This window comes from Fopius arisanus, unplaced genomic scaffold, assembly GCF_000806365.1.
Source record: "Fopius arisanus strain USDA-PBARC FA_bdor unplaced genomic scaffold, ASM80636v1 scaffold00018, whole genome shotgun sequence".
Taxonomy (NCBI): Eukaryota; Metazoa; Arthropoda; class Insecta; order Hymenoptera; family Braconidae; genus Fopius; species Fopius arisanus.
Window position 1 is genome coordinate 848,217 of NW_011887757.1, and position 26,618 is coordinate 874,834.

General features: G+C 35.2%; 3 protein-coding genes across 7 annotated transcripts; all 3 read left to right on the forward strand.

The window, feature by feature from the left end:
• Window positions 1-174: 174 nt before the first annotated feature.
• LOC105263994 (protein DPCD) lies at window positions 175-2,289 on the forward strand. Its single transcript, XM_011300539.1, has 4 exons — window positions 175-393; window positions 962-1,167; window positions 1,487-1,720; window positions 1,804-2,289. Exons 1-4 carry the CDS (start codon window positions 294-296, stop codon window positions 1,906-1,908), a joined length of 645 nt encoding a protein of 214 aa, XP_011298841.1. The 5' UTR covers window positions 175-293; the 3' UTR covers window positions 1,909-2,289.
• A 203-nt stretch (window positions 2,290-2,492) lies between these two features.
• Window positions 2,493-6,579, forward strand: LOC105263995 (uncharacterized protein C4orf29 homolog). The gene is made up of 9 exons (XM_011300540.1): window positions 2,493-2,920; window positions 3,729-3,813; window positions 3,892-4,074; window positions 4,260-4,372; window positions 4,589-4,727; window positions 4,941-5,138; window positions 5,403-5,631; window positions 5,844-6,123; window positions 6,197-6,579. The coding sequence occupies exons 1-9, from the start codon at window positions 2,832-2,834 to the stop codon at window positions 6,252-6,254; spliced, it is 1,374 nt and encodes a 457-aa protein (XP_011298842.1). The 5' UTR covers window positions 2,493-2,831; the 3' UTR covers window positions 6,255-6,579.
• A 561-nt stretch (window positions 6,580-7,140) lies between these two features.
• larp (La related protein) lies at window positions 7,141-24,171 on the forward strand. 5 transcript variants are annotated; one of them, XM_011300541.1, is made up of 13 exons: window positions 7,141-7,459; window positions 7,903-8,976; window positions 14,761-14,834; window positions 15,149-15,202; window positions 15,737-15,905; window positions 16,240-16,344; window positions 16,966-17,144; window positions 17,521-17,835; window positions 18,095-18,795; window positions 19,285-20,078; window positions 20,290-20,544; window positions 20,864-20,997; window positions 21,178-24,171. In XM_011300541.1, the coding sequence occupies exons 2-13, from the start codon at window positions 8,238-8,240 to the stop codon at window positions 21,571-21,573; spliced, it is 3,915 nt and encodes a 1,304-aa protein (XP_011298843.1). In that variant the 5' UTR covers window positions 7,141-7,459; window positions 7,903-8,237; the 3' UTR covers window positions 21,574-24,171. The 5 variants fall into 5 exon arrangements, with proteins under 5 accessions (XP_011298843.1, XP_011298845.1, XP_011298844.1 ...); XM_011300543.1 differs by lacking the exon at window positions 16,240-16,344; XM_011300542.1 differs by lacking the exon at window positions 15,149-15,202.
• The last annotated feature ends 2,447 nt before the right edge of the window (window positions 24,172-26,618 follow it).

Consider the following 26,618-nt stretch of genomic DNA (forward strand, 5'->3'; position numbering starts at 1 on the left):
CTTTGAAATCAGCTCGTCAAAAATTCCAGTCAGTGGAATCTGAGGCATCGAAGAGCTCAGAGTTATTAAAAGGGAAGCTGGAGGGATATTACTGAAAAGTCGCTGATTCGGCTAACGAGCAGATACCCCAGAGGGTCGGCTACTACGATGCCGCTGGGGTCACTCAAACCTCCAGAACTGAGCCTCTACTTTAGTCAATCCTCTTTGGTTACTCCCGCCATTTTTCGAGAGCCGAGTACGCAGCGGTACAGCGCATCGATCTAATATGGCGGTCAATTCTCCGGTTGTGACGTATGAGCTGGTTGCCATGGAAATGCCATTATTTAGACATGGCGTCTGAGCAGTGGCTGAGTGTTCTGCAGAAAGCAAAAAAAACAGCAATTATTCAAGACGGCAAGTACTCCATTATTGCATGATTATTTTCTCTAGATTCTCGATAATATTAACGATTTTAAAAAATCAATAAAACGACATGTCAGTGTAATAGTGAAAAAATCATCTTCTCTGATCAATAGAGAAAAATCGTCATAAAATAACTTCTTAATTAATCCTTTGTTTGAGTCTTGGCTCTGGAAAGAAATGGATTGAAAAAAAATTATCGTAATTACATTAATTGCCAATTATCTAATTCAATTTTTTAACTCTCTTCTCATTTCTTCTTCAATTCCTTGAATTCGTCTGAAAACGATTCGTTTTAAAATGTCAATAATAAATAAATAAGATAAATGATAATAATGTGAAACAAATAAATATAATAGGCAGGAATGATTATCTCAGTATACCTTCCAAGAGAAAAACAATTTTACAATTCAATAATTGACTGAGATTTCACGATTTGAAAAGAAATTTCTCGTGTTCATTTTATAAATCACGATCCGAATTTTATTTTGAATTTAAAGAAAACAAAGTTCAGTCTCATCAGACGTTTATTATCCAGTTGTTATTTATTAATTTATTGTAGGAAAACGAAAGGTACATTTTCTGTTGGAGGACGGCAGAGAACTTGTTGAGGAATATAACCTAGAGACAAATGTTGTGACGAGAAGGGCATGGAGAGAAAAAGGAAAACTGGGACAGGATGTTGGTTGGACAGTGGAAATTGGTGATCCGGAGCCCAGAAAAGAGGATAATCTCGAAATCAGTGGTATTCGAGAGAGTTCATCTGCTGTGAGAATAATTCCGATAAAAACCTCATGAAATCATTCGCATAGAAAACTAGAGTAACAGATCAGTTTTCCGGGAATATCTCCAAATCTGCAAGAGATACGAAAATTTTCGTAACGTCCTCTTCTCCAGTTTTCGTTTCACTCTACAAAAAAAGTCCTGTGGAGAATTTCGATGGGGGTCTTAGATTCAGAGATATTCCCGGAAAACTCGATTAAGAGACAAATCGACTTGTTACTCTGTACGTTTTTTAGAATAAAATCATCATCAATTGATAATCGATTGGCATCTCGTGGTGGATTAATGAGAATGATCCTTTCAGCCCATTCTGTCGAGGAGAATCACGAAGACAGGTCTGGAATGGAGGATAAGAAACCTTCCGTATCCCAAAGAGGTTTATTCAGTAACTGCTGATAATGATGGAACACTGACTATTCGGACGACTAATAAAAAATACTTTAAGAAGCTGAACATTCCAGATTTAGAGAGAATTGCCTTGAAGCCTGAACAGGAGAGAATTTCCTTCACACATCAGTTCAATACTCTGGTCATAACGGTGAAATTTCAGGATCTCGATTAATTGTTTATTATTTCTATCACTAATTTTCTCGTCAGTCTTATTTCTCACTTTTTATTCAGTACCAGAAACCCCCGGCTCTTCTGGATATGGAAAAGAAGATTCTCAGCGAAGTGATGAGTCTCAAAGCCTCGAAGGAAGGAGATGTGCAATGTCCAACGAGTTAATTAATAAAATTTCATGCTTTCCGCTATCGATGAGTCGTCGATTTATTGAAGGAATTATATTCGATTTGACACAACCCAGGGACGGGCACAATACCAATCTAATAATATTTATTCGACACCCTGAATTTATAAGAAATATATCAATGATTTATGAATTTTAATCATTTATGTCTCCAGAAGGGAGGAGATTAATAGTACATCTACACAAGCAGATATCCTACAAGATTAAGTGACTTCAAGTATAGAAATTCAAAAGGTGGAATCTAGATCGCGAATTATATGGCAGGGGAAATTTTTTAAATAGTGGTGTTGTAGCCATTTATAAGAGTTAAGAAAGATGAAGAGTTTATTCGAAATAAAATGAGGGAAAAGAAATTATAAGATTGACATGTCTGGAAATAATATCGAAGGTAAAATAATGATCATTCAAAAAAAAGCATGAACATTGAAAAGATATGGATAACTCCTTAACCTCAGATTATTTTCAGAGAACAGATTGGGTGAGTAGAATTACGCGGATTTTTTCAAAAATTCTTATTGATTTTCTAAGAATCGAGTATCAATCGATCGTCTTTTATCGATTTCACTTGATTGATCATGAGGATTATGACTGTAAAATGGAAAAGACATTTTCAAAAAAAACCGCCGTTCTCTTCGCTTGGCATGACAAATAAACAATCGGACAGGTGGGGGTATTTTGCTCCAAAATTCCTTCACTACGTCAAAACTCCCTCCACTAATTTTTTTTTATCCTCCACATACATAATAAACAGTTCCATGTCGATGAGTCGAGTCGACGAGTATTCGATTTATTTGTTTGAGATGAACATGTGAATCAGTCCTGGAGTTCGGGTCGAAATTTTAACAGTTGTGAAAAATTTTTTAGATAAATTTTAAGTGAAGTTATTTATTGTCGTTGCGCAATGCCTAGTCGACTTGACGCTGTTTATAGAAGACTTTTGTTGACTAAGTTTTTTACGAAGGGCTGGGGCAACCCGGAGAGCCTTCGGAGGTAACCTAGAATATTAAATTATTTTTCAGCAGGAGAAATAATTTTTTAATCGATATTGCACATCAACACATCATTAGTAAATCACTTTGCTAAATCAATTTTCGTTTTCTTGATTTTACGTTTTTGATTAATCAAGAGACTTCTTCAATTTTTTTTAATCTTTCCTGAATTCCAAGAAAGAAATGTTTTTTTATTTTATTCTCTGTAAAAATTCTGTATAATTCCATTTGTCTGTATAATTTTTTTATCTAGATATTTTCTGTAGAAAATCTTCGATTTTTACAGTTTTTTTCTGTTCAAACGAAAACGTGAAGAATTTCCCACCGGGAAAATTCTGTTGACAATATTCTTTCTAATATTGGAATCAGTTGTCTAACAAGATTTGAAATTTTTAGGAAGAATTTTGATATTGAAAATAAATTTATTTTTTATAATTTTCTTATTCAGTGTTGCAACCGATTCAGAATTTTTTCATCATTTGAATGACAAATTTAAACATTTGCAGTCGCAAAATTTTTTTTTAATGATGCACACGAATTTGACTTTCGCATCCACGAAAAACCTGAGATTTCTCCTTAAAATAAAGTCCAATTCCTTTTTCAATTCCTCAAGAATTCTACTAGACTTCAATAAAAATTCTATCTATCTCCCATGAATTCCGAATTTCCCCGATAAAAATAAATATTTCCCGACTTCTCCAAAAAATCCAAAATAATTTCGTCACACATTTTTTTTACTACTCTTTTCAGCACAAAAATTCATAAATGCACAGACATTGGCTTAGAAAAAAAAACTGATTTGCTTTCAGAATATTCGAATTTAGAAAGGTCGTTGCAAATCGTGAAGCATGTTATAATCTAATTCCTCGTGATTATCCAATAACCATAACTAAGGTAATAAAAATCAATGCTTTATTCCACAATTACCAAGTGTAGCAGCCAATGACCCCGAAAATTATCTCAATTATTCAGGACGAGGAGTGGTCGGACTGTCACATAATTGAAGGCCGTTTCGAGTCTCCATTTGAGCATCACCTGCCCAACATCATGCCAGAAGAGACTAAAAATTGTCATTTTCAGCTGATCCTCCCCCACAGATGGTCCTCCCACAAAACAAAACCCGTTTGTTTACATTTAGCCGGAACCGGCGATCATGTGAGTTTGTTTTCATCCACTCAATTTAATTCATTTAATTTCCATTCATTAATTTTTTTATAAAAACCTTGCGAATAAGTTACATCAAAGTAAAATCGAAATCAAATAGATTTTTCTTATAAATTCTCTGGATTTTTCGATTAAATCCTCCCCTGCACTCATGATTAAAAATTTTATTGTTGCAGTACTTTTGGAGAAGAAGAAATTTAATAGCAAAACCTCTCCTGAAAGAGTGGGGAATCGGATCACTCCTAGTGGAAAATCCTTTCTACGGCATTAGAAAACCTGAGAATCAAGTGTAAGAAATTTTTTATTTCCTCATTAAACTATTATCTATTTTTTGTAAATCAATTTTATTGGATATTCAGTGGAGAAATTCCCCTTAACTTCAGATTTCCTTAGAATTTCTGTGGATCTCGTCCATAAATTCGCAATGAAATCTTTATCGAAAATGCTAGATTATTCTCTTAAATTTCTCCCCACACAGTATATAATGTTGTTATTTTGTTGACAGGCGGTCTAGCTTGCACAATGTCTCGGATATTTTTATCATGGGCGGTGGTTTAATGATGGAATGCATTGTATTACTCAATTGGTGTGAGCAACAGGGATTTGGACCGATGGGTCTCACTGGCCTATCAATGGGTGGACATGTGAGTTTAATGTAAAATCTCATTATTATTTCACCGAGGATGCCATGAGTCCATTATTTTCTCCAACCCCTAGAGAATTGGTTCCACTAGTTGATAAAATTAATTTAATAGTATCACAAGTTCATCGCGTGAAACTCAGGACATCCTCGTCGTTCCTCCGAAATCATCCCTCAAATTTTTTTCCCTGAATTACAAATTTATTTTTGGACGTAGATGGCTTCGCTAGCTGCAACCAACTGGCCAAAACCAATTCCATTAATTCCCTGCCTGTCCTGGTCAACTGCCTCACCTGTTTTCACTAAGGGAGTCATGGCCGAGTCGATAAACTGGTCTTTGCTTCAATCGCAATATTTTTCAGATGCGATGTATCAGAATGATCTTGCCAAGATGGTGAAAATAGTCGATCAAGATGTGAGTAATTATTATATTATTATTAATTCCTCCTAAAAATCACCCAAACCGATGAAACAATTAAATCCCCAGAAATCATCAGAATTAACTTCCTGATCATTTTCCCATAAACTGTAATTCCTAGAGAATTTTATGGGATTTAAATTTTTCGTCGTCTTTTGATGAATAAAATTTGATTGATTACGTTTTATAATTTCGCGTCTGAAGTCTTCTAGCTATTTTTTAAATGCCAGATTGTGATTATTTATTTATTTATTTTTGTAGGATGCATTCCTGGCGGGACAGCATTTTGCTCAACACTTTCCAGCGAGTATAGCTAGAATAAGAGAATTGAAGAGTGATAAGTCGAATGATAATGGAAAAGATATCATGAATCGTACGAAATTCGACGTGACAGAGCAGTCGGATGCTGCTGAGAAGGCAGCAGCTAGAATGTTTCCCTTGAGTCTTATCTCCAGTCGATTTGAACCCAGTGATCCACAAGCATTGAAAGGTAAAATCGCACTAACAACTCGGTAAAATGACTTTTTTTATAAATTCGAAAACAATTATTTTTGTTATAATTGTTCTCTCAGATTTGGAGATATTCTGAGTGGAAAACGCGACTGGATAACGAATTGCAGAACCTATTCTTCTGTATTATTTTTTTAATTATTGAAATGTTTATATTAATTATGAAAATATTATTTCTTTGGACAATTGCAGATGTGTGCATGCTACCAGGGGATAAAGATTCTCAAGATCCTAGCAGACGTGAGCATGAAGCTCTCCAGTTTATGCGTGGCATAATGGACGAGTGCACTCATCTCCGGAATTTTGAGGTGCCAGTGGACACTAATTTGATAATTGCTGTTTGCGCTAAAGACGATGCCTATGTACCTCGTGACAATTGCATGAGTCTGGAGAAAATTTGGCCGGGAGCAGAGATCAGGTACATCGATGCTGGTCACGTCAGTGCTTATTTGTTACACCAGAAAGTCTTCAGGTCATTATTATTATCATTAATTATCATCGATCTTCTGGATAATCTAACAAGAATTTGATTATTGCATTTACAGATCGACAATAGCCGAAGCCTTCGATCGCTATACGAAAAAATATCTAGTCAGCAGTTGACGTCGGCCTGTCACTCCGGATAGTGTTAATTTGATAATAAAATCTAATGATTTTAAATCACCTCTGAATTAACTCTTGGCGATGGGAGGCTAGTATTTCACGCTTAATCCTCTCGAGACTGCTTTGACCACCTGACGAATCAATACACCACGCTAAACAATAAATCTAAAAGAAAGTACCAGAATTTTAATAATCACGAATTATGTACAAATATGTTATAGAGAATCTACAAGAGACTAATTTTTGTAACTATTTTAATTGTTTTTGATGAATATTAATGTACAGGAGAGTAATAAAATCAAGATATTGAATTTTAAAGCCTTAACTATCGGAGAAATTATATTAATTGATATCATGGGAGTGCGGGGTCATATGCACATGTTTTTTTATTTAAAAAAACATAAGCGCCTCGTGGACAATAATTTTTTTTAATGTTTAACGACGTTATAAATTTAGAATAAAAAAAGTCATCGAGACAAAAATGAAGTTAAAAAAAAAAGAATGGAACAAAATGATTAATGACTAACCAATATCTTCAATTACTCGCAATTAATTGATTGAATTAATTAATTAATTATGAATAGTTAATTCATATTGATTAATTAAACGTTTGAGGTTGATGATTGCATTATTTATTCTATTCGGAAAAATATCTGGATGAAAACAAGAATGAAAACTCTAAACAATAACAATAATTATTGATATAATAATTACAATAACAATAAAAATAATAAATAATAATAAACATCTGTAGAAATAAAATGGACAGGTAAAAAAAATTGAATTTTCCCGCTCGTCGACCGGAAGTTGCGCCCTCTGTGCATCCACTAATGGAACAACTGCGCGCATGCGCACGATGTACATCCGGTAGACCGGAAACCCGGCGAGTCGGCGGAGGATCAGCATTTTGGCCACATGTGTCTGCGCTATTGAATCCTCCAAAAATAAAATAACTGATTCCATCCCGCGATGTTTCTGATTTACATCCCAGTGACAAGTGCCCCATAAACTTCATCCCCGTAGTGCCACCAGAACGATCTCCAATTTTCAAATTGAAAAACGTGTAGACGATAAAAAAAGATAACTATCCCCAGAGGAGAAAACGAAAACGTGCCTCGTGCTCACCTCCATCATACCTCCAGTGGACAAAAAAAAAAAGTCAAACAAATCCTGAGACGATAAAAACGAGGAAAACCCATCGACCGGTGAGTCAGTCAATGGTACATTAAAAAGAAGACAAAAAAAATGTCGAATAAATAGATCTGAAAAACGCCGAGTCAGCATTTGGCTCTCGTGCCCCAGAGTCCTCCCCCAAGTCGTGAAAACCCTCAATAACTCCTCGCCATATCAATTGAACAGGAAAAATACCCACCCCTCGATTAACCCTATCCCATAAAAATTGCGAATTAATTTCCGAAAAAGAGAGAAAAAAAAAAAGAGGGGGTGGATATTTATTTAGTGCGCACGCGGTTCCCCTCGTGGAGCCATTGCTCCCAGTCCTCGGTTGCCACCACGAGGAGTCGCACATCGGTCGATTACTTTTATTTTTTTTTTTCCATTATTTTCTTTCCGTTGCTAAGACCCCTCAGTCCCCCCAAAGGAAAAAAAAATTACAATAACCGATAAATCATAAATCATAAATCACCAGGTGACAGTTGCGTGGAGAAGTGGCAGTGAAATAATTGGACAGGATGCCCTCGAGAAGAGTCAGGCTTCACTGACGAAAAAAAATAAATAAATAAATAAAGAGAAAAATGTGGAGTTAATAAAATTGGTAATATAATCCTCTGGAGGAAGAACTGATGATCATCGTGGAGGGCTCGGGGCCCACGTGTTCGTGAGTGTTCGAGCATTAGATTTTAATTAGCCCATTGATTGAATTTTGAAAGAGAAAGAGAAAAAAAAAGTGTTGCACAAGCCGACGAGCATAACCCAACTTTATATTCTGGTAACCTCGTGTGCATTTCACATTTTCTGGTCAATATGGCGGCTAAAGTGGGAAATCAGGGAGGTAGCGATGCCCAGGAGTGCCCTGGTGTGTCTTATGCCAGTGTTGTAAATCCAAAAAGTGCTGGTGACACCCAGCAGAGGACAATAAAGGACAATAATAAGGAGAATATTGGACAGGTGAGTGTTACACCACCGATAACCCGAGAGAGAAAGGAGAGTGCCAGAGGGAAGTCCTATCAGAAAAATTCACGGAGATTTAATTCATTTTCAACGAAGAGCGAGAGGAGAACGAGGGGTAATTCACCTGGTGATAAGGAGAGGGATTTGTCTAGGGGGCAGGAGCAGGAGAGACTCAATGGGGATGTGGCGAGTGATGGGGAATTTCAGACTGTTGCACCGAAGTCTGCCAGGAGGAAGGAAAAATTACAGGAGAAGGGTAGAGAGCACAGGAGTCACAGGGAGAGGATCAGACATCATGACAGACATCACCGGGGAAAGAGTGATGAGAGGGTGAATCACAGCAAGGAGAGGGCAGCTCATAGGGATCGACACTCTGGGGAGAATCATGTGAAGGAGGAGGTTGAGGAGGAGGAGGAGGTACCTCCTGTTAAATATGTTGAGGCACCTCTACCTGTTGTCAATCCCTGGATCAGGAGTCAGGGGGCACCTCCACCGGCTCCTGTTAATCTGGGGGATAGAAATGCTGAGAAGGAGAAACGAGTGCTGCAGCCACAGCTTCAGACACAGCTACAGCAGGGAAAGCCGAGTTCTGGTGAGTTTTCGAGAATTTAGTCAAAATTTCATTGAAGAAATATTTTAATGAATGTGGTTTTGCCATCGGCAGGTCGTGTCTCATTTTTAGATGGGTTTTCAAAATAAATTGATAAATTATTATTTAGACTCGTTTAATAGGGTGGAAAACATTGATAACGAAATTTTTTCGCCATTTGTTAAGATAATATTTTCGAAAAATGACGAAGTTGAGTTGACGATTTTGTTAGCCTCTTTTTTATTGGAATTGGAATTTTATTTCTTCGTTAAGGAATTCTCGAGTAGTTTCTCGAGACTTTGCGGGAGTCGAGTGTCACCAAGAGGAAGTTATAATCCTTCAATTATTGTTGAGAAATCATTTGTTTAGTCATGATTGTTAATAACAGAGTGAATTAATTAATCGGAATTGATAGCATTTTGAAATAATTAACGCAAAAAATTACTGGTTCTTCATTTTTTATTCTAAATTGATTAAAAACTTAATAACAGTTCAAATTCCCAAAGGAAGAAGGAAAACTTTAATTATTTTTAATGTTTAAACAACAAAATCCGTAGATTAAACAAAATCATAATTTTTCAATTTCAAACCACGGATTTATCTCCGAAACTACCGATTTACCGTAAAAACCTCAGATGACTTTTTTGTAGCTGATTAAATTCCGAACAAAAAACCTCTCTTCCTATTTTTTCAGAAAACCAATGCGTTCCGAGATCCATCGACATTTAACACTGCCTCAAAATCTTAAGTTCGCGAGATTTTTTTTTTTGGCATTCCTTTTTCATTTCTTTCGACTGGAGGTCGAAATGTTCTTTAATATATTGAGAATTGATTGGTGAAAGGTGAATTTTGACATGCCGATGGCAATTCGTGATAAATATTGAATCGGGATGATTTATTCAGTTTCACAAGTCGATTTGTGATTTCGAGTGATTGGCGGTGGATGGGCGTTTTATGTGTCGTGGATTGGAGTTGCGATGATGAACGTAGGGAAATGTATCTGAGAAAGGGCCCGATCTCGTTTCACCGTGTGACGATTTTAGTTCTGTTATTGGTCTCATGGTGTCGCCAACAGACGCCTCGTGTACTCTTATTACGTGGATCTTTTCCTTTTTCTACTTATTTTTATCATTTTATTCTCGTTATCCTCCAGACAATCCCCTCTCCTCTATACTCCGTTGCTAATAAATATTCCGATAATTTCCCACGATTTTCTCATCGGCCCTTGACTTCCGGATCGACATCGGAAGTGTTTTATGTTTGAATTTTTTTTCGGAGTTTTCTATTTTGGGGAATTCAGGGAATATCTTCAAATTAAAGAGAGATAGCGAAATTTTCCGTAGAACCTTTTTTAAAGAGGGATATGAGAGCTTGAAAAAAGGTTCCAGAAAAATTTTTGTATCTCTCTTAGATTCGGAGATATTCACACGTTTTTATTCGAGGATATTCAGGGATCAGAGATTTGTTAATCAAATTTTATGATGCGTTTGAAAAAATTTAAACAAACCCATGGAAAAAGTAGTAAATTCCCAATTTCCTTCAGAATTCAATGAACCTCAATGTTCGAAATTCAATTCTGATTTAAATTCAATTTTTCTCTTAGAATAATCACTTGAAAATCAAGAATAAATCCACGCGATTTTTTATTCATTTCCAATTTTCGTGCAATTAAAATTCAATTGATTAATTTTTTAATAAATTTTACAACAGTTTCGAAATCTCTAAAAATTCTATAGACACAATCCAACGAAAATGAGAAAAACAAAAATCGTTCGAGTGTAGAAACATTTTAATCGTTCTATTGATCTATCAAATTGACGTAATTGAAAATAATTACTGGTGATTAGTCTTCAGTTACACGTTACCTAATGGTCCAAATACCACGTGGCACCAAATTTATGGTAATTCACATACGTGGAAGCCGATTGTAGACGATTTTACACCAGTGGCTCCTCGCCACTGTAGAATTACTCAATTTCATTGCGATAAGAGCAGATTAAAACCTTCAACTACAGCAGTACGTTCAATGCATAAAAATCTGGATTCATTTTTCGATAAGATAAATTTAAAATGCAAACAAAATCATCATTTCTCCTCATTCCCACATAATTTTCACATCCACACGCATTCATTTTACAAAATTATTATAATTCTTTTCGAAGGCAACAACTCTCAATTACAATTTCATTAATTGAAATTATCCCAGGGGATTAATTGATTCCGCAAATGATCTTTTTATATTTTTTTTTATTTTATAATAATTAGAGGAAGAATTTGTTGAATTGAGTAATAAATTAATTCTTTATTTCGTTCATATTTTCCTTTAAAAATTATTAATATATTATATATCATATATTTTTATAAACATTTTGAGGATTATGTATGAGTATTTATTTATTAGAAATATATTGAATAGGTTGCAAAATCCTTTCGCTGAAAATTGAATGCATCATTATTAAAATTCAAATAATTACAGTTTTCCTCTCAAAATTATAAAAAATTGATGATTCATATATTAAATAATCCGTTGAATCCTTTCGTTGAGAAATTAAAAGGATCATTATTGGAATTGAAATAATATCAATTATTCTGGTTCTCCGATTAATCGATTTCTAAAATCGTGTGTAACAATTTTTCTGATTTTATTAAAATTAGAGAAACAATTTGCCCCGACGTCTGAGCGTCGCGACGCGTGTCCTCATCTGCTATTTTCATCCCGTCAGTGACATAATGATCACCTCCCGCAATTTTCCTCCCGCATACCAAAAAGTGCACAGTTCCGCGGAAAATTACACGGAATTTCCCGCAACTGGACACATTCTGTCTTCTATTTTCCAAGGGAATTAATTGCACAATAAATTTAGCGGATGTGAATTAATCCATTATTTTTTTCTCTGACCGACGGAAATTCATTCCGATATTTCCGATATTTCCACATTGTGTACCTGCGAGATTCAAAATGCTCGTGAGCAATTAGTCTAATTATTAATTAAATAATTAATAGTTTACGAAGCAGTAGACAGCTACTGCATACCTCCACTCCCTTCTTTTCAGGTTTGCCTTCTAGATTCGGCATTCGTTCATTTCGAATTCATTCGTCCAACGCGATATCTCGTATCCGTTAAGTGGAATTTTGCAATGTATTTTTCTTGTTTTAAAAATTATTATCCTTTTTTATAATTTATTCTGTATATATTCCCACTATTTCCACCCATTTGATTAATAAAAAACGATTCTAATTAATCCAAACTCTTCCACAATCTGCGATTCCTCAAATACAAAATTTTATTTCAATTAACATTAAATTATTTAAATAACATTTCTGAAAATTCAGTGATCTTGTGGTGGTGGAAATGTTTTGGGAATTTTTACACAAATCTATTTCGGTGTTGAGTGAATACTAGATTGTTTATAATTATTTATGAACAAATTGAATTGTTTATCAGTGGGAATATAGCAGTGGAAAAAATGATAATTAATGGGCACGAGATTTGCGGAGTGAAACGTGAGTTAAAACGGATGAGGATATTTTTATTTATTGTATTTGTTTGTTAGTGTTGAAACAATTATATTTTGTCTGACTTGACTAATTAAAGATGCGACCCCCGGAATTTTTACTCACTTTACGTTTAAGAGAAAAAAAATGAGAGAGCATTCAAATGAGACGAGATAGACTCTTGGCAGTGGATCCAGAGTAAAGGTTAAAATAAAATTGTCGTCATCTGTTCGAGGGGCAGAGGGTGGAAAAGGCGTGTCCCCTTCACGCAAAAATAACAGTAAAATCGTACGATCGATTCGCACAACTAATTCGCGACTTAATTCCTCAATCAATCGATTATCCGGTAATTAATCGGTTTTAAAACCGTGTGAATTAATTAACTCGCGAGCGGAATCTGATAGAAGTGCAAGTTCTAGCATTTGGAGACGAAAAATTTTTCAGTTTCTTTTTTTTTGCAATCATCTAAACTTTTTTGCGGAATAAGACAGAAAAATATTTGATACTCATAAATATTCTTGAACGTTCGCGATTTTTTGGATTCGGTGAGAAGGATTTTCTATTGCTGAATTGTCTTGTAAATTTATTGGAAATTGATTAATTAAAATAATCTGGGGATTCTGGCGCTTTGTCGAGACTGATATTACGTTCAGAATATTTCACTCCATCGTGAATCGAGCACTAGGTATCGGCTGTTATGTAAATTACGTAATGTTGGTTTGATGCCACGCGAGAAAAAGCACGAAACCATTTTTTTTTTCGTTTGTAATGTTTTTGTAGTGGATGATAAAATCAAACAAAAAGTGATTGTTCGCGTCAAAAATGTTGAATCATTTTGAAAATTCTAAGAACTGATTAAAAAGATTTGTTATCCCGAGGGAATGAATCAACTCCACATTATGTTGCTTCAATTCAGAATTAATTGAGGCTATTGGTAATTTTTGTTAATAATTTTTCTCTGCATTTCCATGAAAAATGATAAATTTCTATTTTATATTCCCCTTAATTATCGATTTATCTCGAAGATTATCGATTTCAGGAGGAAATATCAAGAGACCTATTTTGTGGGAAATTCAATCGGCTACAAAAAAGTCCCCCGGCGTTTCTTTCTGAAATCGATAGTTTTCGAGAAGAATCGATATTTAACGGAAATATTGCGTTTCCATTTATCACTTTGTCATAAAATTAATCATTCATGATAAATAAATATAAAAAAAATTATATTCTCTGTCTACATGAATCCTTTTTCATTTCCAATTTCGCAGGTCTAATTGTTGATTTAATTACCGTATAATTTAACAAGAAATTCTTTTATTGCGTAATTTTTCTTTTCAATGCAAAAAAATTCAACTTGTCACTACAAAATGTTTTACAGCTGCAGCCAATTGCTAATTGAAACTCTTAAAACTCTTCCTCAAGCCAAAACACCTGTGAAATTAATTTATCCGAAGGTCAGATATTGCAAATTGGAATTTAATCGGATGAAGTAATGAAAGTTGAAAATCAACTTGTCGATTTGAAAAACGAAACTCGCGGTTTGGCAATTCAATCTCTTCAGAAAAAAAAATAATAAAAATTGGCCCTATCAGTTACACGATTTTTAACATTCATTATTTTTTTTATAAGTATATTTTTATTTTAAAAACTACTAGAAACGCAGAAACGTCATTTTATTGAGACTGAACTCGATTCTGGTTTATGGATTGTTACAATAACTCATCGCTTGAAATGTGTAGATTATTTTAGTGTCAATAAATTTACGTGTCAATAGTCATTGTTTTTTTACGGTGCATAACGTTTTTTTCAAGGCCGACGATTAGATTTTCGATGGCCTCTCCAGCTGGACAATATCAAAAATACGTTTTACGATTTGCCTTGGGGTTTTCATTATTTTTCTTTAAAGATAAGAAAAATAACGGCATGATAGGAATTATTAATGGTTACATCCTCGTCATTTAAATTTTGTAATAAATCTAATACGTTAGTTCCTTAATACTTCTTCCATAATATTTGTTATACAGCTATTAAAACTGTTATCATGATTATAATTACGTCTCTTTATTCAAAATCGCAAAAAGAAAATTCCTAGCCCTCAATTGAATTCGCAATTCTATTTTTCTTTTCAAAATGATTCAAATTTCCAAAAATATCCATTAAATTCTCTGTTAAATCCCGAATTTCACTCGTTTCTTCTCTCGAAAAATGAAAACGTTAATTATTTCACAGCTTAATTTATTATATTTTTGTTGTTTTACTGAAATTTCATGATTCATCAATTTTTATGATTCCAGAAAACGGTCCAACCACTGGTGTTCAGCCGACGATCGTAAAGGCGCCAAAAGACAGAAGAAAATATAATCAAAAGGTAATGAGCGCTGAATAATGCCTAAAAAATTATTGAAGACAATTAAAAAACATCCACTCCCTCGGTAATATTATTAAATAAAATTTAGAGCGATTTTTATGTCATAAATTGATAAAAAAAGAATCGACGGAAAAATTTTCCTTTCATTACATCATTTCTAAAAGCACAGATATTTGTGCTAATAAATTATATATCATTTGTTAGTTTAACGATCATTTGTTAGTTTAATTTATTTCAACGGTCAGTAGAAAAATTCGTGATTTTTAGCGTCACAGGTCAGACATTGAAATGAAAAATGCAATAATATCTTTCAGGCAAGTGACTTCACAGATATTGGAGACTGGCCGTCTCTGGGAGCTCAAGGCGAGGTACATTTTATCACATTTCTCACACATCATCTCGACTATAATTTTCATGCAGTTGTCGGACAATTACCTCATGCATGCAATGAAATACCGCAAAAGCTAGAACCCGCAGTGTCGTATTATCCACCTGTGGGTGTAGAATTTTTTGCTAAATCAACATCGTACGCTAAATATCTTGTCAACTTGTCGTTTGGATAAATTGAACAAATTGCGTTGAGACACTTTCCCTCGGTATTTAATTATTTCTTACGCTCGAGTGTTATTTATTTTCTGAAGCGGTAAACTACGATAAGTGAATTTTATTCTAGGCCAGTATATCTAGTATATCCAGCCGATATCTCGGAATTGAAGGGAGATAGCGATATTTTCATGAATACCTTTTTTGTAGCTCTCAGATTTTTACATAAAAAATGTTTCTGCAAAAAAATCGCTAGACTTCTTGGATTTCGAGATAACGGTGGAAAAACTCGTCTCGAAAAAAATGTACTTGTCGTTGTTTACCAGTTGGTTATTTTATTTATTTATCTTTTTATTTAGAACAAAACGGCGATACCGACGGTTAAACAAAACGGCATTGAGGAGTCGAGCAACTCCAAGGAAGGCAGTGCCATCAGTGTGGAGAGCAAGGGGAAAGAAAATAAAGAGCTGAATCACTGTCAGGATGACAGTGATGAGCACACGGATACCAATGACAAAAAAAAGAAGAGTGAGCATTTGGATTTATCAAACAAATTATGCATTTGCATTGCTTTCATCTCCGAGCGGAAATAATTACATTAATTATGTTCCACTTGAATAAAAAATCTTTGAAAGATTTAAAATTAAGAAAAAGATTAAAATGAAGAGCAATTCATGATCTCATTGATCTAAATCTTTAAATATTCAGTTCAATTTGTTATATTATTTTTTATTGAAGATTGAATTTTGTTTTGTTCTAACAAAATTTGAATAATCCCATAATTATTCAGTGTTATTCACTAATTTTTATAGTTTAGTGAGTGGTGTTTTAACCTGTGCGTTATTAATATTCTGTTTTGTAGTAAATAAACAAAAATGGGTGCCATTGGAAATAGACATTGCGAAAAGCAGGGGGAAACGAGAGCGTTCCCCCAAGCATCAAAATCACAGAGAACGATGTAGTGAGAGTGAGTATTTGCAATAAAAAAAATTCTTAACAATTTTCTGACCAAGTGGTCAATCAGGTTTAGTCGATTTTTTTTTATAAATCTTTCATATTCAAATACTGGTAAGAGAAAACGACTAGTCAGAGCATTTGAGGGAGAAACAATATCTCATAATGTTTTTAAACTCAAATAAAAATATCACGATTGATTTGTTTGAATTGGAAATCAATTAATTGATTAATTAATAATAAATTCGGGACTCATCTGCATTAACTGATGACTAGCAACAATATTTAATAACTTTTCTGAAACCAAAACTAGATTTCATAATTATTTTGTTAAATTGCAAATCGATTAATTAATTAATCAACTGAAAATGAAATTAATAAAAATCAATATTTAATCAATTTTTTAAATCTAACATAAAATCTCACCATTGATTAGCTTGAATGATATATTAATGGATTAATTAATCAAATGGAAATAAAATGAGGATTTATCTGTATAAAATGATGACAAAAAGTGAGGAATCTCTCTGAAAATCAGTGAGGATTAACGAAAGTAGAACTGAAATATGAAAGTAAAAATATTCTTGTGGATGGGGTTGAGGAGTATTATTAATGTAAATTGTGTTTTTTACAGGTGAGGAGACCTGGAGAGAACGGGAACATGAGAGGCCTGCATATGGCTTCAAGAGTGGACGAGGGGGTAGAAGCTACAGGGGACGAGGTGGCAGGGGTCGTGGTCCATCGAGACCTGGGGGATACAGACAGAGACCCGAAGTCGATTATTCTGGGGAATATGCCGGTGATTTTTCACAGGTAAAATTCCCACCGAAATTCAACACTTCATTTCCCCAACAATCCACTATTACAATTAAAATAATAAATTCACAATAAACAATCATAATTAAAAAATAACTGACACCTCAATCAGATCGAATTCAATTGATTGAGACTAAATAAATTAATTTTCACTGTGAATTGATATTTATCGTTTCCATTATCAATTCACAATTTCCGATATTATTATTTAATATAAATGATAATGAAATAAAAATAATGATGACTATAAGTAGGGAATCTCTCTGAGAATCGTTGAAGTAAAAAAACGAAAAAAATCTGACGATAATAAAAATGGCATGATGAGTAAAATGAAATTTAGGGCACGAGAGACTGAAAAATTTTTCTCCCCCAGATGAAACAATTCAATAATGCTGACCCATCGTACATGATGCCCTACATGGGTACATTCTTCTTCAACACAACGAGCTACGTAAATCTCGACACAACGACACTGAAAGAGTACATAAGAAAGCAGATAGAGTACTACTTCAGCGAGGAGAATTTGCTGAGAGACTTTTTCATGCGTCGTAAAATGGATGCCGAGGGTTTTCTCCCTATAACACTTATAGCCTCATTCCACCGTGTCCAAGCCCTCACAACTGATGTCGCCCTCGTAATCGAATCCATTCTCGAGTCAGACAAATTGGAGATGGTCGACCTTTTCAAGGTAAATTCCCGTGATTTATCGTGTGCACACGTTGCAAGATGTTCCCTCCTATCAACGATTGGACTGTAGACTTTGAAACTAGTTTTCTTTTATTAAAATTAAATTAAAACTAGTTTACGTAATAATTCAAACGGGTAAATAGTCTAATGATCCGAAATAGCTGAGATACCTCCAAAGATGTTAAGGATTGCTCTATTAAATTAATTGAATTCATTCAGATTATAATTCAGAAGATGAATGGCTAATTATGGAATTTCAGGTGAGGACAGTCCTGGATCCACTGATGTGGCCGATAGCAGTTGAAGCGACAAATCCTTCTTACCCAGACTCCGAGATTTCCAAAGTACCTCTTCCCCGTCTTGAAATTCCACCCCCCGAGAAATCCCATTTTTGTCCAGCAGCCACTCCCCTGAGCACAATTCCAACACCACCACAACCTCGTGTCCTCCAGTCCGTCATAGTCCCGTCCAGACTCAGTGAATGTGAAAGTGTATCCTCGTCCACAGGTGAGACCCTCAATCCCGATGTACCCGAATTTATTCCCGTTAATGTTGCAACAAATTCTGATCCCACGAGGGACCAACAGACATCAAACAATAATATTAAGAAATCCTCTGAATCATCGCACAATCGCAGTGAGAGTCTGGGGTCTGTCAGAGTGAAGCAGATGGAGGCTAAATCCCAGAGCAAGAGTTCGTCGTCCACGTCTTTGGGTTCGGCTTCGGTTTCGATTTCATCCAAGAGTCCCAGGGTGCCAATCAATGGAGAAGTTGAGACACCGGCCAATGACGTGTGGAAGGAAGTGAAGAGAAGAGTTAAACAACCACCCAGGGACAAGCCTGAGGCCAATTTTAAGAGTGATCAGCATAAGGAGGAGGAACGAGAGGAGTTGGACTTTCAGTTTGATGAGGAGCTTGATACACCACCACCCACTGGACGACACAATGCTTTTTCCGAATGGTGAGTTGTCATTTAAAAAAAAATACAAAATTCAGTAACGAAGTGGTGATAAGAGTATTTTCTTCGACGCCAGTTCTTAGCCAATATCTCTAATAAATTGAAGGGACATAGCGAATTTTTCGTAGAAGCATTTTTCATAGAAAAAAATGAAAGCTACAAAAAAGTTATCTATGAAAATTTACTCATCTTTTTTCAATTTCGAGATATTGGCTAAAAACTGGCCGCGAAAAAATTTACTTATTCTAGTTCACGATTTTCCAAGAGAATTTCTAAAAGCATTTCAATATCCAAAAATCGTCAAAACTCTCTATCTTAATAATTTCAATTGTAATGAAAAACTTTCTGTCCACACATGATGATTTCCCAATAATTGTCTTCTTTTCCCGACTGATAAAGTCCTGCTGAGACTTAAGAATCTGACCAAAATTCCTGCTACTTCCTTCCCCCGTCGTGTAAAAGTCCCTCTAAAAAATTTTACTCTGTCCCCAGGTCCGAGGACGACGACGACTACGAGTTATCCGATGGTGACATAAACAAATTGTTGATTGTAACGCAAATAGCTCCAAATACCCAGACAGTTCCCTCCCGAATTCCAAAACACGAGGGGCACGATCGCACAGGTGACTGGACAACGCGGGTAAAGATGACCCAAGACCTGGAGCAAGCGATAAACGACGGTCTCTTTTACTACGAGGAAGATCTCTGGACAGAGGATGGCCAGAGATACGGCTCGTCCTCATCAATAGGAAGTTACAAGACAGTGAATATCATAAGTCAGGCTGCCTTCGAAAAAATGGCGCCGAAAGCCCCCAGAAGGGCAAATCCAGAGGTGCCACCACCTCCACCATCATCAGAGGACATGGATATATCCTCGTCACTTCCAGTTCAATCCACCGATAAGAGAGAACGCAAGGGTGATAAGAGGAGTGATAGACGTGGACCGTGCAGAAGAAGAGGTGGTGCTGTTCCCAGATTCTTTGCTGTTGTCAAGGATGAGCCAGCTGTTGATCCAAGAACACCTAGAAAACGCAAAACGAGACACAGCAATAATCCACCTGTTGAGCATCATGTGGGGTGGATTATGGATGTCAGGGAGCACAGGCCCAGGACTTATTCCACTGGGAGTAGTGCTGGGACTAGTCCCAATGAGGGATATCTTGCTGGCAGCTATGGCAGTCAACCCTCGTCTTTACCCACTTTTCAACATCCCAGTCATGCTTTGCTGAAGGAAAATGGTTTCACACAGCAAGTCTATCACAAGTACCACTCCAGGTGTCTCAAAGGTGAGTAATCAGTCCCAAAAATGCCCTTGAAATTTTTTTAAATCAATTTATGAATGATTGATTGATATTGAATGATGATTCCAATAATTTATTGTCTTCTTTTCCCGACTGAATTTATCTGTTGAGAAAATCAGATCTGAAGTTTGATATTAATGGAGAATTGCTTCCTGGGGAAATCAAATGGATCTTTAATCAATTGCATTATTTGCAGAACGAAAGAGATTGGGCATTGGACAGTCCCAGGAGATGAACACTTTGTTCAGATTCTGGTCGTTCTTCCTGAGAGAGAATTTTAATCGTACGATGTACGAGGAGTTCAGGACAGTCGCCAAGGAGGATGCTGTCGAGGGATATCGGTATGGCCTTGAGTGCCTCTTCCGGTTCTACAGTTATGGTCTTGAGAGGAAATTCCGACCGCAGCTATATAAAGACTTCCAGTACGAGACGATCGTCGATTATGAAAATGGTAAATTACACCGAAATAATTACGATCTGCAGAAAAAATTCTTTCTAAAATGAAAGTCCTTACTGGGATAGGACGGATTGATCTGTTTTCTCAACTTTAATTTCTATTTCATGCACAAGAAAATATTATCCAGCAGGAGAAAGGAATTCTCATGCTGAAATAAATTGTGCTAGAGTAAATCTGTGGATTCGCTGACACCACTAGGTCGATGACCCATTAGTGGAGTTTGAAAGTAGACCACAGGATAATATAATAATGACATCGTTAAGCATTTGTCCTATTTGATAAGACGTGCATTAGATTATTATTTTGATTTCAGGTCAATTGTATGGATTGGAGAAATTCTGGGCCTTCCTGAAGTACTACAAACACGCAGATAAACTCCACGTCGAGCCAAAACTGGAAGAATACCTCTCGAAATTCAAAAATATCGAAGACTTCAGAGTTGTCGAGGTAAATTTATCTTTTGAAATATCAGTGAATGTAATTAATCAGTAACACCATGAGAAATTCACTCTGGGGATCAGACAATTCCATAAATGAATAATAAATAAATAATTACCTAATTTTTTTATTATCAAATTAATCAGATTGAAGTAATCCTTGACATAATAATTCCTGTTGGTGTTCCAGCCTCAGATAAATGAGATGCTTCAGGGTTTCGGTTCCCTCCGCCCTCTCGGCAACAAAAGAAGAAATCGTAGTGTCTCTGAGAGTGGAGGTGAGGCCTCACCTACTAGCAGAGTACGTCGTCTCTCTGGAGGATCATCTACAGTGACATTAACCACTTCAGGAGCAGCTGCAACCCTCCAGAAACAATCATCAGTTAATCTGACCCAGTATCGCAATCGCACTGGGTCATTTGGCTCGGGAAGGCTCGGTCATAATTCAAAACGTCGAAATGACTCGGCCAACTCTAGCAGTCGTGATCTCAGCAAGCAGCAGCCCAGGAGCAGACACAATTCAGGATCTTTCACGAAACCCCAGGAGGTATCCAAAGCCACCACCAGCAAAGACATTCAGAAATGAAACTGGAAGGGTGCTCTTTGACTGCAACCAATCACCACAGATAAATATATAAATATATATTGCGTATATATTGCGTATATATTTTTAACTGATGCCACTTATGCTTGGAATCAGCTGAAATGTCGATTAAGTTGAATGCTCAATCACGTGTTCGTCGGAATGGGGAGGGGCCTGGATTTGTTGCACAAATTTTTCCACTTATTGAATATTACCAATCGTTTTATTCGCCACTAATGACTTATGGCAGACGTATTTTTACAGTTTTAACACGAAATTTTCAATGATTAATTCATCAATTTCTTTGGGACTGAAAAACGAGAATCATTAACTGGAAATTTAATCCATTGAGAGTAACAGGGATGTCTTTTTTTTTTCCTTTTTTTTTTCTTATTTTTGATGTCTTCCATGTCATGCCATAAATGCATAATTGCCTGCATTTTTCGTGAAGAATGAAACTGCCGAAATTATTCAATCGTGTGTGGAATCTTTCGAGTTCAGGACAAGAAATTCTGGAGTTTCGCGAGCTGTAGGTGTGAGAGTTATTGGCTGGGGATTGATTTCCCATTAATTAAAAAAATTCTCCGGATATTCCCGGGGAAATTCGATTAATAGAACAGTTTTATCATTTGAAAAATGAAAACTAGAACTATGAATGACGCGGAATTAATAGAGCAGTGCAAAAAACGTTGAAATGACGGAAAATGTGTTGAGGTAATTGTAATTAATATTAGACGGAGACCATTTCAGTGAGATGAGAGGTGAATAAATAATTCAGGAACGCACCAGCCAATGACAGCCTAGTCACACAATGAGCCACAGAAAATCCTCAATTTTCATGGGAAAATAAATGAACAAGAAACTCCAGAGATCATGTCCCCCTCGGAATTATGACTTTTTTTATCAGAATTGAGACGATGAAAATTCGTAAAACGATGATGAGTGGAGTCTATCGCCTCATAAAGGCTTCACACGAGTTAATTAGGGATAAGCACATTACAATTGGATAATAAATCGAGTAATCAATATATTGGAAGGTACCATACGATTAGTTTTGTACATTACGAGTAATTAATAATGAGGCGTATTATATATGCAGAAATACCTACGATAAGTGATATTAATTAACAATTTGTTGGCTTTTTAAATTAATGGATGAATATATGCAATTATAGATAGCTCAAAAAAAACACAGCGTGTCCGTTGATTTAGACTGTTATATATATATTTTTTCTTTCTCTTATCGCCTTCATCGAATAGACAACGAGACACGTCGCAGGCTGGTCCGCTCCGTTTGTTTTTTTTTTTTTTCTTTCTCGAATCAAATTAATCGATGCGCAAGTCGGGGATTTATCCGGTCGATATTTTATTGTTTTATGAATTTTTCCGGGGGATGTTTTTGAACTGGGGACTTGGAAATTCCGTGATTAACGCCGAAGAGATGTCTGCGAGGATCGGAAATTGTTTTTCAATTTTTCTGAGATTTTTAGGATTCAGGCGCGAAGGGTAAAGAGTAACCGGTGAGTTTTCGCGGGATATCTCGGGATCCGAGGGAGATAGCGCCATTTTTGTGGGAGACTTTTCTGTAGGTCTGATTTTTCTCTACAAAAAAGGTTCCATGGAAAATTTCGATATCTCCGATCGATGTGGAGATATTTCTCAAAAACTCGAGTGGTCGAAGTGTCGACTTGTTGCATTTTACTTTTTTCATTCGGAATTTTCCCCAGTGCAAAAATATTTATTAATTCAGACGGAAATACTGATTGGCGAATTTAATGATAAATCATGGTTGAGCGGACAGAGAATTTTAATATTGCGTGCCGTGGTTTAATTTCTGTGTTCATTATTATCATTACTGGACAGCATGACGTTAATTATCTAAAACAGGAACATGATTTAAAAAAAATCATTCCCTTCGTCGATTAAATTGAGGTGGAATGTTTTCCCACCACCACTGGCTGTGTCCCTTCATCTTCGAATGAAATTCTGTCTTCAAAATAATAATTCGCTGTTTGTAATCACCTGGATTTTGCCTGAAATCACATTACATGTACGATTATTACGAAAAATGAATATGATTTATAGAATTGTTTATTTAGCTATAGATACTGGTATCATCTAGAATTAGATTTAGTTTTAAGGGAATTTTTCTTCATTTGTGGGAGATCAGATCACTCCGGTGTAATTATTTTATTATTTTCATCATTACGTATGGATTAGGTTTAAGGACAAGAATGATTATTTTTCTTTTCTCTGAAGGCCACTGACTAGATCATTTTCCTGACTATTGGAGGGGTTTTTTTTTTTTTCGTGACGATTGTCTGGGGCTTTATTAATTTTCTCCTGTGGAGTTTTATCAGATGCTGAAGAAAAAAACGAATTGCTAATGGAAACATGTAAAAATATAAATACAGTTTGGATATATCATTACTTATACCATTGTTACTTATACTTTGTACGATTATAGGATATTGATTTATTTCGTAGTTTTAAGTCTTCAACTCGCGTTTATGTAAATGGGTGGGGTTTTTTATCGTTGGAGATAACAACGACCCAAAAATGTATAGAGAAAATAATAATTACGGAGATATTTAGTGTGAATCGACTTTTCTATTTCAATTGTCTACCCACGTACGATTTTTTCAATAATAATATGAGTTTCAATCAGTAGTATTGTTTTTTCCCGTGAATTCAGTAGTGAAGTGGTGAAACAATATTCAATAACTCGAGAACCCGAGAGTGGAATTCCCCGAATTCTATCTCAGCGTCAAGAGCTTTCTTCAAGTTTTGAAACGATTCTTAATTCATCAAAATCGTATCGTTTGATCCCGAGATATCGATTTCTAAATATTTTGTTCTGTCGCACAGTTGTTTTGAGTATCAGTCGGTTTTTGGCGAATACCCGTGAATCCGCGAGAGATAGCCAAATTTTGATAGGAGCCTTTTTTGTAGAGCAGAACGAGGACCACAAAAAAGGTCCTACGGAAAATGACGCTACATCCCTCGGATTTCGAGAAATCGAGCGAAAATCAAAAAAAAGAAAATATTTATCTGGTTTCATCATTTCGTTACTGAAATTAAATAATGGACAATTTCCGCACTGGCTTCTGCCTCAATACGATAAAAATAGTATCGATTCAGGTGAATTAACTTCTGCGAACAGCAATAAAGTCGAATTGACCCATTTTCAAAGGGTGAAGAGACAGATAAATAAAGACTCGAGTTCCTCCTGACATTTTAATGACTGCACCCTAGGGGAATGAACAAAAAAAATAGTTTCTTCACAATACAGTGCCTTTCATTCAGAAAATTCACAAGCCCTCGGTTATCTATATCTTCCCTCTCATTTCTTCATTCCTTGTACTTTCTCGATACTGAAATTAATTTGGGATAATCGTACTGTTACGTCAGCGGTGTAAATATCGAAAAGTTGTGCATGAGTATGTGGTTATACCTTCAGAGTGAAAATACGCAATAGAAAAACAGTAATCATGAGGAGACGGTGAAATGTTAGTGATAAATGCGAGAAGGAGGAGATTGATAAGAATGCGGAAGGGAAAATTCGGGAGTTGATTTTATTTTAATATTTTTTGTTTCTTTGTCAATAAAGAAATAGAAAGATTCTCATCCCGAGAGTAATAATTCTGATAATCAAAAATATTAGTCTCGATAAACAATTAGTTACTGCAATTTTCCATAAATTGCATGCATTTTTTCATTAAATATGGAAAAGCGAAATGAAAATTTTATAAGACTTCTATCAATAATTGTAATATTTATTAATTTCTCAGTTTTTAATTTTCAAATCGAATGAATCGATGTATTCGTGAATTTATTAATTTATTGCACGAATTATAACATTTACTGATAATCAATTAGTTATAAAACAATCCAGATGTTAATTAATTAATTCTTGTGGAATTCTGGGAATTCTCTGTTTTTACTGAGAAAAAATGATGCAGATGAAATGGGAAAATGGGAAAATGGGAAATTTTGAGGAGGTTGTATGGGAAAAACAAATCATTAGATTTTCCAGCGATAGAGAAAAGTTTTGTAAATTGTCGATAGAAATCTTATGGAATTTTCTAACATTATCTACCGAATTTTTTATATTCACCCGAATATTTCCCTTTCATAAAGTTGATGCCTACTGAGTCATAGCTATACTATAAATACAATTGAAGACGATGAAAATGTATCATACGTGTGTTCTGAAGAATTAGCTCGGGTCTCATAAGCATAATTCAGCGTATTGTAAGCGTTTTGTGAATACATTTAACAAAAAAAATGCAAAAAAAAAAATTAATAAAACGACAAAAAAAGTACAAAAACACCATTTCGATAAACCAAAAAGTGAAAGTTGAATTTATTTATCTGTGGATCCTCTTCACAAGTCATTTATTGGTCCGAGAAAAATTTCTGGTCATAAATCCAAGCAGGAACACACACCACCCCCCGGGGGGGTGGAAGGGGGACTGGAAAAATAAACTGCCAATGGAAAAATCATCGACTGAAAAAGGGTAATATCGGTAGTGGGAGGATGGGTGAAAGTGCAGTTGCTGTTGAAACAAGAGTTTTTGTTTGTTTCTACGTTTTACGGTTATTGCCACGCGTTAACATCACCACATGGCCCACCATTTCCGGTTATCACCTATCCCTTCTGGAAATTTCATCCCTACTTTGTGTTTGAGTATTATTTTTATTAAAAATTGATTGAAGAGTTGATTTCGATTCAAAATAAGAATCATCTTATTTATTTTATATCATTCTATTTATTTTATAAATTAAAATAATTAATTGATTAATTAATTTTTACTAAATCAAAATTTTATATCATCCTATTTATTTTATATCATATTATTTATTTTATATATCGAGACTTTAAATTTGTATTCCATTGGTGAGATTATATATATTAATAAATTAGTGGTGGACATTATTACGGATGAATCGAAAAATACCGTAAGTTTGTTAAAATTAAAAATTATATCACGTCTCTCACTTGAATATTTTTGTTAATATTTTTTTTTCTTAAATTATTATTTTTT